The 21,970-nt window shown below is 36.7% G+C and overlaps 1 protein-coding gene and 1 pseudogene across 1 annotated transcript; both read right to left on the minus strand.

Annotated features, from left to right (window-relative positions):
* Positions 1 to 3,995: 3,995 nt before the first annotated feature.
* LOC111391647 lies at positions 3,996 to 5,811 on the minus strand. The gene is made up of 4 exons (XM_023016898.1): positions 5,587 to 5,811; positions 5,162 to 5,475; positions 4,377 to 4,770; positions 3,996 to 4,283 (listed from the first exon to the last, which is right to left on the minus strand). Exons 1-4 carry the CDS (start codon positions 5,809 to 5,811, stop codon positions 3,996 to 3,998), a joined length of 1,221 nt encoding a protein of 406 aa, XP_022872666.1.
* Positions 5,812 to 11,418: 5,607 nt separating this feature from the next.
* On the minus strand, positions 11,419 to 15,714 carry LOC111391649 (annotated as a pseudogene).
* Between the last annotated feature and the right edge of the window lie 6,256 nt (positions 15,715 to 21,970).

The raw sequence follows: 21,970 nt of genomic DNA on the forward strand, positions 1-21,970 counted from the left end.
CATTTATCTAATATATCAAGCATGAATAGTGGGCACAGATAATGTCAAGTTTTGCATCAACAAGTGTCAGCTAGCCTAGTTGCATCAGATCCAAAGACTTTGCAGTTTAAACTAGTCCAATTATAACATCATAGCTAGCAAGGTTATCAAGACCATACAAGCATGCATGAAAAGAATTAAATCAAAACTAAATAAAATGCAATTTTTTTCATGCACACATACCGATGAACACAGATAACACAGATACTTAGTAAAAATTATGTCACCTCCCCAAACTTTGTTACTACATTGTCTTCAATGTAAAATTAACAGAAGATTAAAGACAGAATTTTACGAAAAACGTAAAAAGGAAAATCCAAAATGTGGTAAATAGTACTTCCCTTGAATCAAAATGGATAAGGTGGTGGGAAACTGGGTCCTGCTGTACCATCATCCGGCGGAGGAGGGTGTCGTTCAAGGAGCTGCCGCATCATCTCATTCATTTCCCGCATCAAGGTAGACTACTACGTCTGCTCGGCCTAGATAGCTCTCATGGTCTCCCAAGTTTCATTGACCCTCATTTGGATTCCGTCCACCCAACCAACATACATGTTCAGCCGACCATTCATGGTATCAACCTCCCGTCGCATAACTGTAGCATGATCCCTAGCATCTATGATATAGTTCAACACAAGGTGATTGTCTCTTTGTAAACTTCCCAATTTAGTCCTCATGGTGCCAAAATCTTGAAAGAAACTGTGAAGGTCCCGGCTAATTCCCGTGGTTGTGGACAAGATCTGTCTCTGCAACTGATTGTCCATGTCAGCTTGTGGTGCTGGAGCCCATGGGTGTTCCTGATCTTTAGGGATTTAGCCTTGTTCCGCCTGCTGTCTACGTCGCTCATTTTCCTGCTCTTCCCTGTACTTAACCCGAGCCCTTGTCTGAGTGTCAAATGTAGTTCATTTGATCATGGGGTTGGGGTTTCAGGTAACTACTCAGGTAGAAGGGCAACACTCACAGCCCGACATATGCCACTAATGAGGCTCGGGAATATCAAAATGGAGCGTCGATCTCTCCAAGTTCCCAATGAGTGTAGTTGATTGTATATATGAGTAGCGAGATCAATCTTGTTACCTCGAGCCAAGTGGTAAATGAATCCTGCTGTCTGATATGGAAATGTAGTCCTATCTGATATGGGCTCGACATTGTGGCACATAAAGAGCCATAGAATGGCCATGGAAGGGGTAAGCTCAATCTGATGCCGCTCGGTAGTTTCAAGGGGCCATGCATTCTCCCGCCCCATTAAAACCTCAGCCACCTCATTCCAGTGAAAGTCAATTGGGAGAATGACCACATTTTCCATGGTAAGTTGGCAGTAATCATGGATGACCTCGAGAGAGAACATAATCCATTTCCCCTGCACCCAAGTCTGATGGAAATGCTTGGAGCCTGGCGTGTCAATGTCACTGTTGAAATTGGCAAAGAACTCTCGGCATAAAGTCTCATAGAGTGGATGTGGTCTCTCCACTAACTTTTACCATCCACAGAGCTGAATTAAATTAACCAACTCAAAACCCGGGAAGTCATCAAGCTTAACGGGTCTTTCAGCATGTAAAGTCCAATGGCGTACAATGTTTTCATATCGTGCAGCGGTAGTTGCAGTTAAGAATCGCTGAACTTCTCCCGCGAGGTCTCGAGTACGAGCTGTCCGAGCTTGCTTTTTCTTTCCCGTGCAAAGTTCTTTTAGGAGGCATCCTACAAAGTTCGTAAGATTACACTCATTAAGTTCGATGTGAAAAGAATAGGCAAGAAATGAGAAAAATAAAATATACATTGCACAAATCCCCCAAACTTTCCTAAATGCATGTGTAGTAACATGGTGTGCACCAATCAAGATATGATGTTTAATTGAATTCAAGTATTTTGCCAATATGAAAGTTGGAGAAAAACTCGGCGTAACTAAGCAATATTTCAGAATTTGGAACCATGACCGAGTGCATACTTTCGGCCCTTGATATCATTGAGAATTATCAAAATTTATCCAGGCAATCTCTGGGCATATCAAAGTATTCATTGAAGTGTAGCACGTACTCGATTTCAACCCAATTGGACGTCGTTTGATGTGTTAAATGAAGATGCAAAGTAGGCGACGGAGGGTGCCGTGTGCGGTGACCTAATCATGTGCCTTTGTATAATCAAGTTTGGTTCTTGAAATTTCCTATTCATGTGTTACGGGAATTCATCACATTACCCCAATTTGTATATCCAATGCACAAATTTACTAAAATGCATAACTCATTTCACATTGACAATGGATCAAACATGTAGCATGTCATTGTATGGGATCTCTAGAATTCCAACAATTGAAGTTTAAGTCATGCCCAAAAGGACACACATTCAACAATCTAGCATCTATTACTATGATATGAGTGCCTTTCTAGTTAATGTACATAGGAATGCATCACAATATGTATTTTAATTCATCCACCAATCACAAGCAATGCAAGAAGCACCATAAAACATAGAATAGTCATTGTGGCATTTCATCAAACATATAGCACGCATAAGGTGAAGGTATTACCAATGTAATGAATTGAGTTTTAGAATCATTCCATAGTTCTCACAACACAATCACATCAAATCCACCCATACATGAATGAGCCCAATCTCCCTCAAATCCTCAAAATTGAAATTTCAAACGTGACTAACCCTAAGACGGAATCGAGAGGGATTTAAGAACACTTACCTTGTATTTGTAGAGTTGAATTGAGTTCAAAAATTGATTTCCTTTCGATGATATTACACTTCAATAATGAGATTTGTGTGTAGTATATGTGACTCGAACTGAACCAAGTGTAGTAATCGTGCCCTTGGATGGTTTGGTTGCGAGAGAATTTGGGGGGAAAAATATCGAGTGTAAATGAAGGAACCGGGCGTGGGTTAAAAACCCACGGCTTATTTTTGCCATGCGGCCGCATGGCTTTAAGCTCTGCGGTCGCATGGTTCAAGTGGCTTTGGCCACTTAATTCGTGGCTTCTGTTTGTGCGGTCGCACAAATTTTTTTTTTTTTTTTAATATGATTTTGCATATGAAGGAAAAATAATAATAATAATAGGAATAAAATAAAACACATTTGATATCCCCCAAAACCCGACTTTTGACTAAAATTTTGGTTTTCAATTGATGAATTGACCCGGTTCTCAACGTCCCCAATTTTTCAAAAAAAAACATACTTCTAAACATTCTAAGACATGTATGAGTCTTAAACTTAGTACCCAAAACCAAATTTTTGTATTCAAAGTCACACATTGACATGTGAAATTTAGAAAATAAAATTTACCTCAAAATACGTGAATTCCACACACAATCACCCAAACTACTCCAATCAACTCAAACTCATGTGTGATACTTAGGGACTCGTGTAAACAGTGCTTGGACTCTTTTAACATGTATGGATGATCGATGACCACAAAAAATGCAAAATGAAATTAAAATAATAATAATAATAATAATAATAATAATTCCTAATCTAATGCAGAGAGCATAATAAATTAAATAAAAAAAGGATACAGTGGGTTGCCTCCCAGCTAGCGCTAGGTTATAGTCGATAGCTCGACTTTTCTGCAGCTGCTTCATTCTGGCGTCTCGAATTGAACGGTGGACTTTTGGTTGGAGAAGTCACCGCCCTAGTAGTGTTTCAGTCTTTGCCCATTAACAGTGAAGGTACCATTAGTCTCATGGCTCACTTGTATAGCCCCATATGGTAGGACCTTCGTGACAGTATAAGGACCCGACCACCTTGATCTTAGTTTTCCTGGGAAAAGCTTGAGTCTCGAGTTATACAATAGCACTTTCTGCCCCACTTCGAACTCTCGTCTCTGAATATGCATGTCGTGCCACTTCTTGGTTCATTCCTTGTAAAGTTTTGAATTTTCGTAAACTTCCATTCTAAACTCATCTAACTCATTAAGTTGTAGTAGACGCTTTTCACCGACGGTGCTCAAGTCCATATTCAACTATTTCATAGCCCAATATGCTCGGTACTCCATTTCTAGTGGCAGATGGCACGCTTTTCCAAAGACTAGGCGGTATGGAGACATGCCTATCAGGGTCTTGAATGCTGTTCTGTAAGTCCATAATGCATCATCTAACTTTTTAGACCAATCCTTTCTAGATGAGTTCACAGTGACCTCGAGTATTCTCTTCAGCTGCTGATTAGATACCTCAACTTGCCCACTGGTTTGTGGATGATATGGAGTAGCAACGCGGTGTTTAATGCCATATTTATTCAACAAATGCTCAAACTAGCGATTACAGAAGTGCTTGTCCCCGTCGCTAATTATAGCCCGCGGTGTGCCATATCGGGTGAAAATATATTTCTTCAAGAACCCAATTACTGCCTTTGAGTCATCTGTTGGCAGTACAACTGCTTCCACCCATTTTGATACGTAATCCACTGCTACCAAGATATAATGATTTGAGAACGAGGGGGGGAAAGATCCGATGAAGCCAATTTCCCAATCATCAAATATCTCCACTTTCAAAATGTTATTCAGTGGCATTTCATTCCTCCTCGAGATATTCCCAGTGCGTTGATATCGGTCACACCTCTTGACAAACTCAAATGTGTCTCTAAACAGTGTAGGCCAGTAGAACCCTGATTGTAGAATCTTTGCAGCTGTTTTTGAAGCCCCAAAGTGCCCTGCGTATGCAGATGAATGGCAGTGTTCGAGAATCTCATGTACTTCTTCCTCAGGTATGCATCTCCTTATTATCTGACCAGCCCCTCGCCTATAGAGAAATGGGTCCCCCCCAAAAATAATACTTCAATTCGGCGAAGAACTTTTTCCTTTGATGACTCGAGTAGTCCGTTGGTGGGATGGAATTGGCCAAGTAATTGACGATATCTACATACCAAGGTGCTTCATCTCCTCTCAACATCTGCTCATCTGGGAAGATCTCATTGATGTCCACTAATTCTTCTGACTCCCCAGGCTCTAATCAGGATAGGTGATCCGCTACTACATTCTCACTGCCCTTCTTGTCTCGTATCTCGATATCGAATTCTTGCAGCAATAGCACCCAACGAATCAACCTCGGCTTTGCATCCTTCTTTGTGAGTAGATACTTCAATGTAGCATGATCTGTGTAGACAATGACTTTAGACCCGACAAGGTATTACCTGAATTTGTCGAATGTATATACTACAGCCAATAGCTCCTTTTCAGTGGTGGCATAATTGATTTGCACATCATTTAGAGTCCTACTTGCATAGTAAATTACGTGAAAGATTTTGTTCCTCCACTGTCCTAATACTGCACCCACGGTGTGGTCACTTGCATCACACATCAATTCAAAAGGGAGTTCCCAGTCTGGTGCCACAATTACTGGTGCTGTCGTAAGCTTCTCCTTTAAAGTGTTGAATGCTTTGAGGCATTCTTCATTAAACTCAAAGGTTACGTCTTTTATTAGCAGATTGCATAACGGTTTAGTGACCTTAGAGAAATCTTTTATAAATCTCCTGTAGAACCTTGCATGCCCCAAGAAACTACGAACTCCTTTAATTGATGTAGGTGGTGGTAACTTCTCAATAACTTAAATTTTTGCCTTGTCCACCTCAATTCCTTTTGCTGAGATTCGATGCCCGAGTACAATGCCTTCTTGCACCATAAAGTGGCATTTCTCCCAATTTAAAACCAGGTTAGTCTCCTTGCATCTCTGCAAGACCAAATTCAGGTGCTCTAGACATTCATCGAATGAAGATCCAAACACTGAGAAGTCGTCCATGAAAACTTCAATAAACATTTCAATCATAGCGGAGAATATCGCCATCATACATCTCTAAAATGTGGCTGGAGTGTTGCAAAGACCAAAAGGCATCCTACGATAGGCAAAAGTACCATAGGGACAGGTGAAAGTGGTCTTCTCCTGATCTTCTGGTGCGACATGTATCTAATTATAGCCCGAGTATCCATCAAGAAAATAGTAGTGTGAATGTCTAGCCAGTCTCTCTAACATCTGATCAATGAATGGGAGGGAGAAATGATCCTTTCGTGTGGCTGCATTGAGTTTGTGATAGTCGATGCAAACTCTCCATCCCGTAACTGTTGTGCTGGGAATTAATTCATTTTTCTCATTTTTCACCACTGTGATTCCCCCTTTTTTCGGTACCACTTGAACTGGGCTAATCCATGCACTATCTGAAATTGGGTAGATAATTCCTGCATCCAGTAATTTCAGTATCTCTGCCCTGACCACTTCCTTCATGTTCGGATTTAATCTTCTCTAACCCTCTATACTTGGCTTGCAGTTTTCCTCCATTAGAATTTTATGCATTCACAGAGAAGGGCTGATTCCTTTAATGTCTGCTATTGTCCATCCAATCGCCGTCTTGTTCTCTCTGAGTACCCTGAGCAATTTTTCTTCCTCCACCTCACTGGCTATATTCGAAATGATTACTGAAAGTGTATCTGACTCCCCCAAATATGCATATTTGAGATGTGGCGGTAGTTGTTTGAGTTCTAAAACTGGTGCCTGCTGAAGTGACTTTGTATTTCCCGTCCCCAGTTCCTCGAAGTGCCTCTTTCAGGTGTATGGCGGGTTGGTCTCCAAAAATCTTGCACATGTTTCAACTTCAAGAGACTCTGACTGGACTGATTGGGATTGTGCAATACTTCATAGGCATCAGATGGGCCGTGAAGTAAGAACATTTCCTGTACTGCCTTGTCAATGATGTCAACTTGGTAACAGTTATCTGATTCTGCTAGCAGTTTCATGGCCTTGAAAACATTGAACGATATCTGCTCCTCTCCCAATCTTAAGATCAATTGCCCCCTTTGAACATCAATTAACGCTCTCCCTGTTGCCAGAAATGGTCTGTCAAGTATCAATGGGACGTCCTTGTCTTCTTCCATGTCCAAGATAAAAAAATTCGCTCGGAATATGAACTTCTCAACCTTGATAAGCACATCTTCAATTATTCCTCTGGGATGTGTCAATGACCTGTCAGCCAGCTGAAGCGTCACAGTGGTTGCTTTAGCTTCTCCCAAACCGAGCTTCCTGAAAACAGACAGAGGCATAAAATTTATACTTGCACCGAGGTCACATAATGCTTTATCGAAATATACTTCACCGATTTTGCAAGGAACAGTAAAACTCCCTAGATCTTTTAGTTTTGGTGGGAACTTATTCTGGATTCTGGCACTACATTCCTCCGTAAGCATAACTGTCTCATGGTCTTCCAGCTTGCGTTTATTTGATATGATATCCTTCAGAAATTTCGCTTAGCTATGCATCTGAAACAGTGCATCGATTAGTGAGATGTTGATATGGAGCTTTTTGAAGACTTCTAGAATTTTTTTGTATTGTTGCTCCACTTTTTGCTTCTTCAATCGCTGTGGAAAGGAAATCGGATGCTCGTAGGGGTTGACTGTGACCTTAGCCTTATCCTGTGACTCTTCTGAATTTTCTTTGAACTTGATTCCTTTGCAACAGTCTCTTCTTCAGCGGGGGAAGATGTCTCTCCAATCACACCCGGTCTCTTGACATGGATTTTAGGCAATTGTACTCCACTTCGAGTTGTAATGGCCTTGGCTTGCTCTTTAGGATTGATTTTTGTATTACTTGGTAAGTTACGTGGCGTTCTGCCAGTCAATGCGATGGCTAGCTGCCCTATCTGAGTTTCCAAATTTTTGATGGCTGCATTTTGATTTTGAAGTGCAGCTTCGGCTTTCTCCGTGAATTTTCCTATCATATCTTCCAATTGAGGCCTCTTCTCTTGTTGTTGAAATTGCCCTTGTGGCTTATTCTGATTCTGGTTGCTCCAAGAGAAGTTGGGATGCTTCTTCCAGCTGGGATTGAAAGTCTCTCCATATTGATTGTGTTGCTGGCGTTGTCCCCACTGTGCGTAGTCTGCTTACTCAATTCCTTGTATGAGTACTGGGTAATATGATGTTTTGTGCCCGGCTCCACATTCATCACAATTGCTCTTCTTAGCTTGTGATGCTTGTGATATGCTTTCCACCTTGTGATACAGAGAGTCAATTTTTGCAGATATTACTGAATAAGCGTCCACCTCGTAGACATCTGGAGTTTTCTTTGGGATAGCCCTCTCAAAAGACCACATGGCTAATGTGGCAGCCATACGCTCAAATAATTCCAATGCCCCATCAATTGTTCGTGTGGATATTGAGCCATCTGATGCTGAATCCACCATGCTCTTATGGTATGGAAGTAATCCTATATAGAAGAATCGGATTTGGGTCTTTTTTATCGAACCCATACTGAGGGCACTTTCGGAGCATTTTTTGAATCTGTTCCAGGCTTCGTCAAATGATTCAGTTTCTCCTTGATTGAATACTGATATGTCACGTCTCAGCTTCGCTATCTTGGCTGGGGAGAAAAACTTTATGTAGAATTTGTGTGCCAGCTCATTCCATGTAATGATACTTGCAATCGGGAGTGAATCCAACCATTCAAATGCTCTGTCTCGTAACGTATGTGGAAAAAGCCTTAACCTAATAGTGTCATCCGAAATCCCTTGGTATCTGAAATGTTGACACATATCTAGAAATCGAGATACGTGTGTGTGTGTATTCTTTTGCCATAGAATTGGTGTCCATTTTGAAATAGCTATATTACATTAGTCTTCAATTGAAAATTGGGCTGCCCAAACGGTGGATATACAATGCTGGATTGGCTTTGAATAACTTGAGGAGTCAAGAAGTCCCCCAGAATTTCATTTCCTTCATCCATTGCCTCTCCTTCGTTAGCTTGAATAATAGGATTATTTAATTCGTTGGCCATTTGTACTTGTGCTTTGCGGTGATCTCTTTGTCGTCGATGAAAAGTGCGCTCACTTTTAGGATCAGCTGGAATCAATTCTCCTCCAGGCAATCGTGACATGCAAATCTGAGAATTAAAACCAGTACGAGCACTGAGATTCAAACAATTTAAATAACTAAAACACAAATAAAGGATAATAACCTAAAATAAAAAAATAAAAACAAAATTATACTAGCAAAATAAAAATTAAGTTCGAATTAGTGCCTTGAGAAATAAAATTAAACTAAACTCAATCCCCGGCAACGGTGCCAAAAACTTGTTCGCGAAATTATTTTCTTTCAATTTAAAACTACCACAAGTGTACGGTTCGTTAACAAGTAATAAAGTAAATTAAATGAGTCCAAATATCGTCCCATAGAGATTGATTAATTCAAAATTTACCTACTGTAGCCTTAACCGAAACTAAATTACCAAAGTGAATGTAGACCTAATTAAACCCCAATTATGCAATTTTTTTTATGATTAAATTGATATTAATATGCAAAACAATAATTTAAAGCTCTAAAATGAAATCTACAAGTTGAGAACGCACGTTGTTATAATTATTAGGAATTAAATACGCTAGGATCACGAATTCCCATGCAATTATCACTTTAAACCCTAGTTTCACAATATGACAACACATTTCAATTGTGACGAGTCAATGTTCCTAAGTCTATCCAATACTCTCTTTCGAGATGTATCAAACCTATTTCTACATACCATCGGTCTATATTTCTATGACAAGAGCATATGTAAAAATGCATGCGATTTTATGAACACTTAAAGATTCACGTAGGGCATAGCGGTATATTTCTATCCACTATCGGACCCTACGATGATTTATATTATTTCAAATCTATTCCTCGAATGCAAGAATAAATCACTTAAATTCACATAATTACGAGCCCTTAATTGCGGAAACATTAATTGCCTATAAATCATTCAAAACAATAAAAATTGTGTCTTAACATCAAATTGCAAAATGAGGATATTAAAATGCAAATCACATGGTTCATCGATCTCCTAGCATAATAAAAATCTAGCCAAACATGATTAAAATAACAAAATACATCATGTTTTGAATAAAAGACATCACCGGGTTATGAAATCTTGAAGTTCTTCGTGCCAATCTTTGTTCTTACGCTGAAATCCTCTCCAAGAAGTGTTTTTCGGCCTCCAATTGCGTTCTCCTCATCTCTGGAATGTTTTTGATATTTATATCCCGTGGAAAATTAGGTTACCAAAGGTGTTTCAATCGTATAAGGAAAGAAAAAAATCGCGCCAAAAACGTACCATGCGACCGCATGGTTTTAATCCGTGTGGCCGCATAGTTATTCCATATTTCCAATTGAATTCCCTGCATCCCTTCATGCGGCCGCACGAGATTTCTACCATGCGACCGCATGGTAGAATTCAACTTTCCTTTTTTGCAAATTGGTCCCTCTACTTGAATCTTCCACTTCTTTTCATCTTTTCTTCATTTTTCACATTCCATCATCCCAAAATCTCATCAATTTGTATTTGGAAAACTCAATTTCTTGATTTGTTCATCGGGTCAACTTTTGGATAATTGCACCTTGGTCCTTGAACTTTCACTTTGTGTCATTTTAGTCCTTTTTCGCGTCTTTTCTCATGTATTTCACCGTGTTCATCGGTGTTACCTACAATTCACAAATGTAACGAAATTAAGTCACAATTCAATCATTTTATTCGTAATTAAGTCATGTTTGTGACCTAAATAAGTGTGCAAAAACACACTTATCAGTGGGGGTCGATGGTTTCGCATTGGCATGTCACGATTTACATTGCCTATCTCTAGAAGTCGTTTCCTATGTCAACTGATATCAAGGGTGATCCATCTTTCTCAAATGGATGACTCCATGGAACCACTCTCATACTCAAAGTAGCCCTCTCTAGATCGATTAATCGGAATAGAGTCCTACAAGACATGATACTGCCTATTTTGATACTAATTAATATTTATAACAATCACTTGGAATGGAATTAACCCTTGAAACCAATTTGTAAGGAACTGTCCAAAGTACTTGTAAACCTACAAAGCAAGCCTTTCACATTGCAACACACAGTAAGATTGTTATGTATCATCCATTCTCATCCCATTGTACATTGCCTTGAAGTTGTAAATTGCTAATTCTCTTCTTCTTCTTTATATATATTATTTATTTATTTATTTATTTATTTATTTATTTATTTTTTCAGCCATGCTTTGGTTTAAAGCTTCCCTTTTTTGTTGATTCAAAAGAAACCATTAAATCTGTGCAAGGAACTAAAAATGAAAAGAAATGCTGTCCAAAAGTCAAAAGCACTAGATTAACAAATTCGTAATTTGGTCCACATTTCCTAGAGTTATTAATCACTTTGCAATGCCTGAAATAATACCCAACAAAAATTTATAATATCAAACAATTAAGAATAACCTATAAAGAAAAGTGCTCTATGGCTTATCACCTAAATCAGAAAAGAATAGAATTGAAAAAAGAAATATGTATGTCACTTTCTTGTTACAAAAAGAAATCAATTTTCCCTTCAACTCTTGGATTATACTTCTTAAATCCCAAGAATTGGGCACGTAGATCAATTAGTCGACTCCGTCTACTCTGTATCTCTGAAGCTTTCGCTCGTAAACCACAATTTCTTTTGGTTGATAAACACCACCTCATCTCCATCTTGGCCAGGATCTGAAGTGCAATCACTTGTTGCAACTGCTTCCCAGCGCAATGCAGTCAAATACTTCTTTACGAACTTGATAATTGGTAGTTTGTCCCAAATAATGATAAAACTAGTCGGCCTGAGAATACGATCCATCTCAATTAGTAGATCCTCACCACTGCAGCCTTTCTTCTCAACGTCCGAAAACACTTTCTTCTCAACGTCCGAAAACACAGTCCAAGCATGGAGCAAATCGTAAGTCCTAGGGTACGTTGAGAAGGCTTCGCACCTGTAATTAATTTGATACAGACAATCCAACTTCCGAACTTTAGTCCTTGTTCATGATAGTAAGTAATACTAGATAAGAGTAGACACTACAATGAAAGACACTCTAGCTTCTTTTTCTTCAGGGAAAGCCTAAATTTATGTCATATGGCATGTAGAAATATCCGTGAACCATGTTAAAAACTTATATGGACACTACTCCAAAAATAACTGATATTTGTTCAATTACCAAATTGATTTCTCCATTATTCCCAATTTAAATATTTGCATTTATTAATATGTTAAGAGAATAATGTTGTTGAGGCCTACTACTAGGAACAGTTCCTATACAAATATTAAATCTTGATCTCCCTCTCAGAGAAGTGTGTATAACCAAATGATAAGGGACGATAAAATATGAACTGATAACATCCAATTATGGACATGTACCAGTTATGAACTGTGCCTATCAACCCTCTTATCGTACACGATCACAGTGGTTTTGGGTCCATCTTCAGGGACAACATTCATAACGCACATATCCTTGTTCTTCAATGCAGCAGCAAATGACCCCAAAATTCACCTTCATGTCCATCACGTTTCTTAGAGTGTCTGAAGAGATCTTTGGACTCAAGAAATTCCAATAATTCTCGACCCTTCGCCCCTAAAGTTCCTGCAGGCAAAAATGTCTCCTAGTTGGAACAGTTTTTGGTCTATCATGACTCTACATAAGGAAATAGCACGGCACAGAACAAGCAGATATAAGAAAATGCGTCCAATTACTATATCCTTCTCAAACATTTCATTAGAATAGCCAAAATCAGTAAGACGAGGAGGAAAAGTTGGTCGAGCAGGCCATGGTTCCAGTCCACTACCTCTAGTGTTGTGATCATCTGTTGAAGAATAAAAATAAATAAATAAATAAAATTAGAAAACGAAGTTCAAAAACTAAATGAAGAATTTGTTACACAACAACTAAATTTTATCACAGAAATGAACTTGAGAAATCCACAGCATTTGTTATTACCAGATTCGTCCTTGACTATAGGCGGCATAGGCTGCTGCTTAAGGCCCTGAATAGGTGAGGGCCCCATAATATATATAGATTAACTCAAAAGTGTATATAGAAGGCCTCATATAAAGTACAACTAATGCCTACAAAAATTTCAAGGCTGGCCGTGGTAATTACATGATTTCCATTCTAAAATATCAGTCCAAAGAAATAAAAAACCAATCAATAAAAAGTAACTAAATATAAATTTGTTATAAGAATATAACAAGGTGAAAACTAAACTATGCTGTACAGTACAACGTATTTTAAGTCTTCAAATAGAGAACAAAATAGAAAATACCAGAAAAATAATATAAATTTCATTTTAGAGAATAGAAATAATATTAAAGAACATAATCATAAGCTTCATGATACGCAACAGCAATTTAAAGCAGCTATAGATTTTACCATCCACCCCATTTATGTAAGCCTAAGCCAATGACAGTCCCACAAACATGAGAAAAAAATCAAAGAATATATTTCACTTTTGTAAAAATAGGTCAGAAAGACAAAATACCACCAGTCATCTATCAAATAACAAGAAACCCAAGTTTATAATCATTTACAGCATCCTGGATGGACACATTTTGTACAGGGGAAAACCTAAAAAGGAATACAGAATTGAAATTTTTGTTTGTAATTTGAAGAACAAAGACAGATACTCAGCCCCAGTTTGTCCACCATTAAAGTAGGAAAAGAAGTTTTGAAATAGTGGATTTTTGGAGAATGTGTGGTTAAAAAGTAGAAAAAAATTTGGGGCTATGTGAAAAATATTTTATTATGAAAATGTGTGGTTAAAAATGAGTTTGAAAAAATGGAGTTCTGAAATAATGGTAGACAAATAGGCGTTAATTACTTCAAAGGCCGAGTTCAGACTACACTCTATACCCCAAGTAGAAAAGCTGATTAGCAGTTAACCTCAAGATTTAAGAATCATGGTTCACTCCTTCGTCTCAAAAATTGCATATCCTCCACTTCTCTTAAAAGGACTCATCCACAAAGTGTCCTTTCCTAAAATTTCACGAACAAGACAATATTATCATTTCAAAGATCAAATGCATGGCCAGGCCACATTGCAGTTAATAGATAAAAGTGATAGAAGATACATCTCAACTTTCTTCTAAAAGCTCTTTTCAAGTTTAACTTGGACATCCAACTAAATTAGAGGAAGGATTGTCCCAATTTCAACCTCTTGATATTTTTATAGTATAACATAACCTATATTCCAGTCATTATCCAGATCTTGAAGGTGCCATTTAGAAACTGACTAGAGAACACTGCAATCCATTTCTTTCCTCATAACTTTCCTCTATCGGAATATAAATGCAAATGAATAATGAATAATAAATCATATGAGATACTTATGGTCAGAATAAGGTGTTATGCATGGCTCCATTAGCATACCCCAGGTTGCATCTGGATCATCATCAGATTGACAGAGTGGCGGGCGAGTGCCTGGTTCTTTTTCCAAATAATGGTCATTTGTCAATGGCTTTTGCCAAATGACAGTTTGGTCCATTGCAGCAATTCTCCAACACATGTGTTCCACAAGTTCGCTTATCTCTCTCCATATTCTTCGATCCTCTTCATCCTGTGCATACGCTTCAGGGAATGAGTAGGCAAAATAACCTCCAGGTCTAAGCAACCTATCCAACTCAAGAAGAATAAGCCCATCCCTCTGGAGCCAATCAGTTCTACAACGAGAACAGTGAGCAAGTTCAGAAGACTTGCTTTGCCCCAAGAACACCAAGATAAGCAGGAATTCCTTTTTCCAGAGCAAATTGAATCTGATTTTGGTGCACATCATTAGGTGCTAATGACATTGCAATAATATCTGATGAAAGAAGGTAAGCCCCAAAACTTGCAACACCACAACCAAAATCAAAAACTGTCCGTAAACGTCTCTCATTGTTCAGGTTATTGTTTGAAAAGTTCAGCATATGTGGAATGCAAAGCTTGATTAGAATCAGAAGTAACATGTCAAACATGAGTGACACCATGCAAACAAAAAATATACAACTACAAACCTATATTTCATCAAACCTATATATCATCGGTTCATTGAAGAGTACTTTATGAGCCAGAAAGTTTACGTTAGCGATAGAAGCAATGTACTTATCCACTCCATAATGAAAATGAGTCCCTCCTCCAGGAAATTGAATCTTATCGCCTTTCTCAACCATCCGGTTCTGATCGGACTTTTCACGTGCAAGGTGAGTATGAGGTATGTTAGCTTTCCAAACTTCATCTCTACTCTTTGGCCACTTAATTGGAATTTGTAACCCAGAAAAAGAGGAACAGGCGTGGACTAGAATGTTAAGAGAATTCCACACAACGAATGCTACAACACATTTGTACTACCTACTGCCTCAGCAAGGCCTCACCATGTATCTTGTAGGAGGAGGAATTAAGCAATTGTACCGCCTTTCAGGTAAAGGGCAGTGTCTTCATAGTGCTCCATCAAATTTAGATCCGATTTCAATCTCATTTGATATAAAAGATTTCTGTCAAGACACGGAATTATCTCTGAATGGCGGTCATCACAGACCTTCAAATTAATAAGATGTAATGAGAGAAATGTTATTAAATTAAATCAAACAAGTGCAACAACAAAATGCAAGAACCAATCCTTCATTTTCTTCCTTCAGCAGTCATTTTTGCGTGTGGGTAGGCGGGCAAAACTGGAAAGTTAATTTGTACTCATGCGATTAATAGTAAAAAGGCTTACAGGGAAGCTCTTAGGGTAGATGACATCCTCTCCATCATCCAGCCCAAACTTCCCAAGAAGCCTATCTAAACAAAGTCATAACTAAATTTGGTATGAATTGATCAAAATCTGTGAACGTTCCCTTAGCAGCTCACATGAATCTTTCTAGTGCACATTCTCCTAAAACTGAGGAGGAATTTAGAGAAATGAGGAACATGCCCTACTCTAATGCTATAGGTTCCGTTATGTTCTCTATGATAACAATCAGACCTGACTTAGCCTATGCTATAAGTTTTTTGAGCAGATTTATGTCCAACCCCGAAAAGACCCATTGGGCAGGTTTGAAATGGTTGTTAAGGTACATTGTTGGTACATTAAATCTGGGTCTAGTGTATGAAAAAAGATCTGAAAAATTTATTCTAAAGGGGTATGTAGATTCTGATTTTGCTGGTGACATGGATAACAGAAAGTCTACCACAACTTACTTTTTTACACTTGGTGACAATTGTATAACATGGAAGTCACAGCTGCAGCCTTTAGTTACTTTGTCAAGTACTGAGGCGGAGTATGTTGCCATAACCGAGGCGGTTAAGGAATGTACCTGGTTAAAAGGAATTTTAAAAGAATTGAACTTCATGCATGATACACCTGTTATGTCAAAGTGCTTTATCGCTTTGTAAGAATCCTGTTTATCATGAAAGAACTAAACATAACAGGTGTATCATGTTTCTTTCTCCAATGAAACCTTTCTCCAACAACTCCTCTAATTGCAACTTCATTTCTTGAAGTTCTTTCGGTGCCATTCGGTACGGGGCCTTAGATACTGGTGTTGCTCTAGGAACTAAATCAATTGTAAATTTCACTTGCCTATTTTGTGAAATACATGGTAAATCTTCTAGGAATACGTCTACAAAATCTCGCACAATATTAATATCGTTAACAGTCGTTCTTGTAAGTTGGGGACTGGTGATATTAACTAGAAATCCTTGACATGACTCCTTTTTCAACATCTTTTTTGCTTGAATAGCCGATACAAGACGAGGCAAAGACTTGAGCTTTGCTCCAAAGAAACGAAATTCTTCCTCTCCCGGTTTGTAAAATAATACTTCTTTCTCGTGACATCGAATGGTCGCATGATTAAGTCCCAACCAATCCATGCCCAAAATAACATCGAAATCTTTCATCTCCAAAAGGTATAATTCTGCTTGTAATATTTTTCCGTCGATCTCTAATTTCATAGCCTTAGTCATCCGATTTGTACAAAGAGTTCTTCCTGAAGGGATACTAACCTCTAATTCATTATTCGTTTTCACACATGCAAAGTTTGACCTAGCGGTGAAGGATGCAGAGATAAAAGAATTGGTAGCCCCAGAATCAAAAAGTACGTAAGTGGGTACATCAGATAATAACAGAATACCTGTTTGTAATTATAGTGTTAGACTGCAACTAAGGGACAGAGATAAAATAATGTATGGTCCTAGGTAAAAAAAACATAAGCACGTATGTTAAAAATATTAATAATAAAACCCCTGCGATCACATTCGGATCTTGCTCCGCCTCGTGCTGATTCAGTGCAAAAACTCAAATCTTTGCTTTTTTATTCTTGTCTTGATCATCATTCTTCTTCTTTGAAGGCTCTGTGCAGTTGAGGGCAATGTGTCGCGGCTTACCACATCGGAAACACATGTTCTTCCCAAGTAAACATTCACTCCTATGGAGTTTATCACACTTAGGACAGGGTGAAATACTCCCACTCGTCCCACCAATACGAACTCATGTGCTTAGCCTTTTATTTTGTCAGTTACGTCTGTTCTTGTCCTGATCACTCCACTTTCTTTTTCCCAACGACTCTCTACTCTGCTGGGCATACTGTCCAAATGTTGTCCTCTGATATGAAATAGCATGGGCTCCTCCAACATCTCACGATATGAGGTGAAACGATGGGACATAATGATCATGCCGATCTCTGGGCGAAGTCCATTTTCAAACCTCCTAATCTTCTTAACTTCAGTATCCACTAAGTGCGGGACATATCTTGAGAGCTGCTCAAACTGCCTCTCATAATCAGTAGGCAACATGTTTCCCTGTCTGAGCTGTAGAAACTTTGTTTCCTTGAAGTCTCTAAAAGGCTATGGGAAATATTTTTCCATCACTTCATCCTTAAACTGCTCCCAAGTCAAGTTACATTGTTGTTCTTTTGTCCTAGTGCGTGAGACAAATTTCCACCAGTGACTAGTTGCTCCAACAAACATAAATTCTGCGCATAGCACTTTCTGTGCATCCGTACAAGTGATGTGTCGAAAGATGGGCTCCAGACCACTAATCCATTCCTGAACAGCCAGTGGGTCGGAACCATCGAAAGTCAAAGGCTTGTACCTACGAAATTGCTTAACCATTGAGACGGCTCCCGAGACAAATGGAGGTGCATTTTGTTGTGGCGGTGCATTCTATGGTGGTGGTAGTGCTTGGCTTTGTCTGCTAAGCTCTTGTACCGCTCATAATAAATCGCGCATCAAGTTCGTGTGAGTAGGTGGTGCCATTTCCTACAATTTAATTTGAAGTTATCGGTTACATTCCAGTACTAAGTCTAACAATATGTACTTATTTTATAGTATGCATATCATATATTTAACGAGAAAAATAATCTTAAAAATTTAAAGACATGCAATTTAAAATATTTAAATCATGCAAAATGTTTAAGTACATTCATCTTCTTACCCCTTTTTGCATACCTTAGGGTCGTTGGAGGATGGTCGATTGGTGGTCCTTGAGTGCTAAAGATCATTCATATATTTAATAACTTTAAATTATCATTATCATTAAATTCATAAATCTTCAGAAACAATATTAACCTTTAACAAATATTACGCAATGAAACAAATAAACGTTTATTACACGTAACATTTATAATGTGTAAAATCCAATGTTTACAAAGGGGGGGTTTGTTTTTGTTTTTGTTTTGCTGTTAGGTGTATGTTTGTTTTGCTGTTTTATAAATTTTTAACTTTTAATAACTTTAATCCTACTCAATACTTTCCTTAGTTTTCTATAAATCTTTTATTAGAATCATGTATAAATTTTTTTTTTAAAGTTACCCATGGCACTCCCTTATAAAAATTCTTAGATTAATTTATTCATTTTCCCAGCATCTTCAGAAAACATCAAAACGCTCACTCCGGCCAACAGTTTTCTTTTATCTGGGTCACTCAAGATTAACCTAAAAATAGTATGGTTTCTAGAAATCAAGTTATGCTTTTATTATATGCATAGGATGAAATGATTTATCAAATATTTACATAACTAAAGATGCATAAAACATTAAAATATTAGACAGGGATTTATAAATTCATCTTAAAAGATTTACAACTAAGGGTTTCCCTTTCGGGAAGTCCCTAAAGTTCTTAAAATAAAAGTTTAAGAAAATAAGAGTACCTTAAAATATTCACAAGAACTTCAGCTATACAATAATTTTGGATTGAAAATTTTTCTGTAAGGAAGTTTCAAAGGGTTTTTTGGATAGTAGTGATTACACAGGTTGTAAACTCCTGCATTAACCAAATGAAACGTACTCCTTATATAGAGAAATTCTTAGGAGCTAAAAGTCTAATATACCTTTAGTAAGAAAGGCACTCACTTCACCGAGAAGCTTCTGACCAATCAAAAAAGTCTCTTTAAACATTAGTGGGAATCTTTCTTTTGTAAAAATCTTCCACTATGTCGAGGAATCTTTACTGTTTTCTCTTTATGTCTTATTGAAGCATCTTCTTTTTTAAAGTTCTTTGTTTTCTTGCGTCAACAATCTCATCTTATCATTCCATAGCATTTATGATATTTCTTTCTGTTGTAGGTAAAAATGACATTCCACTATCTGAATTATTGAATCCTACATTTTCTGAATCTTCTTCTCCATTATCTAGTTGAGATTCGTCTTCTTCATTATTTTCTCTTTGTGGAACTTCTTTTTCTTTTTCTTCTTCATTTTTCTATTCAAAGACAGTCTCAAAAACTTGTTTAATTGCTTCTCTAATTTGTTCTTTTAATTCTTCATCATTTTTCTTTTTCTTCATTTGAATCTTTTTCTTTCTTCTATATGAAATTCCTTCGTCCTTTTTTAACTGTTTTTGGAACTCTTCAATTTGAGAGAAAATCTTTTCTAAAGAAACAATATCTTCATTTGGATTTTGGGCATCTTGAAATAATGTTGGATCTTGACTGCCTTGAACAATCATCTTACCCTTGTCTTGGCTAGAATGAATTTCTTGGATCTGAGATGAACTTAGATTATCAATATAATATTCTGGTAGACTATATTTGACATAATAATCAAATTTACCACTGGGCTGGCCCAATAAATCCCAAATTTCTTTATCTTTATCTATAGCAGATTTATCAGTCTGTTGTATCTGATTTTCTGATCTAGTAGAGGAGTCAACAGTCCTCTGAGTCTGTTGGGCTTTTGGCAAGTCCACAACCTTTAACGGGTTTGATAAGTCTTTACCAGTTACCGGTTGAACTAGACTAGCTATTGATTTCTGGGGCTCAATAGTACCTCTAGATAAATTGAGCTTTAGCTCAATTATCTCTTTTTCAAGTTCTGTGATATTTCTTTGTAGTGAAGATCTTTGTGTTATGAGAGTCTGGTTAGATTCATTAATTATACTAAAATTTTATTGCATGCATTCACAATGACTAAAGAAAATATTTTTGTCTTTGCTTTGTGAGAAATTAAGAGGGGGTTCTGAGTAATTTCTGAGTGAAGGAGAAACAAAGAAGTCAATCCCAATCATCTGTCTGGCTGAATCTAAAACTTCTTGAAAATTATGAAAACCTTTGTAAAGAGGATCTTTAAAATCTTTTATACAATCTACTACTTTTAACCATGTATGAAAAATATCAGGGTTTTTGCCCTTGACTACTACATAAAACTTAAACTTATTCTTGTTCTGATTAAAATGTTCTGAAAGTGCATTTAAGCATGCAAGAAAATACTTTTGGTCTTTTGGATTCTTATTATGAGATATCCATAAATTGTCTAACAAACATTTTTCTTCTTTATTTAAAGAAATGTGTTGTAAAACTTTAAAAGAAATATTACTATTAGGAAAACGTATCAATTCTTGGTTACCAAATCTCATTCGTTCTTGGTAAAATGGTCTGTTCTGAGTAGATGAAGTCTTTATCAATGCATTTGATGCAAAAGAATTCCCTGGTGGAATTCCTGGTTTTGGAGGTGGTCTGGACATCTACCAATATTATAATGAATTAATTTCAAAAAAATCTTTATTTTCAATCATTCTACTAAGAATATCTGCTGCTTTATTATCACTACATTTTATATGTTCAAATTCTATATTAATTCCTGTATTAGTAATCGTATCTATAAAATTAAGTCATCTTCTCCTACTACTTTTTTTAGAGTCTAACTTAAGTTTATTATAAAAGGAAACTATTGCAATACAATCTGCTCTAATAATTATTTCTCCTATATTTACTCCTAAAAAATCTATAAATTCTTTAAATAAAACCATTTCTTCTTACTAATAATTAATCCATGTCTAATAAATTTTGAAAAAACTATTTGTAAATGACCTCTATGTTCTCTTTTATTTTTACTAAATACAAGAATATCATCTATGTATACAACTACAAATTTATTATGCTTATTAAAAATATTTTTCATTTTTCTTTGAAAAATACATGGTGCATTCTTAATTCCAAATGACATAACTAACAATTCAAAATGGCCTTCTGGATATGTAAATGTTGTCCATTTTATACTATCCGGATACATCTTGATCTGCCAAAATTCTGACTTTAAATCAAACTTACTAAAAATCTTACAATCTTGAATCATATTTATTAAAACTCTTTTGTTTGGTATATTATATGCATCATCTATTGTATTGTCATTTAGTCTTTTATAATTTATTATCATTCTACTATTTCCTCTAATAATTTCAGAATGTTATCTTACTATAAAAGCTGCTGATCTATGAAGACTATCTGATTTTCTTAGTACCTCTAATTTTATAAGTTCTTCTATATGCATTTTAAAGTCTTCAATATCATTATTTGTAGCTTTTATATTTTTTGTCTTTATTATATATTCTGGATTTTTTATTTTTAATTCACACATTACTTTATCTTTTCCCCAATATTTTAATACATTTTCTCCTATTATTTCCATTTTTTCTAATTTTGATATTAAACTATCTATTTCTTGTTCTGTAACTAATTTATTATATATTTTCTCATTATCTAAGAATTCATAGTCTATTATTTCTATCGTCTCTAGATCTATTTCATATTCTTTTTTTGTATTATTTTCTATTAACTGACGTTCTTTTTCTTTTTTACAAGGACATTCTTTTTCTTGACTTTTACTATTACTACTACTACTACCACCACGCTTCTCTATGCACTCTGATATAAAGTAATTAGTTTGTATAGGTGTGAATAATGTATGTTTTTGT

This window comes from Olea europaea, unplaced genomic scaffold (genome assembly GCF_002742605.1).
Source record: "Olea europaea var. sylvestris unplaced genomic scaffold, O_europaea_v1 scaffold810, whole genome shotgun sequence".
In the NCBI taxonomy this organism is placed as follows: Eukaryota; Viridiplantae; Streptophyta; class Magnoliopsida; order Lamiales; family Oleaceae; genus Olea; species Olea europaea.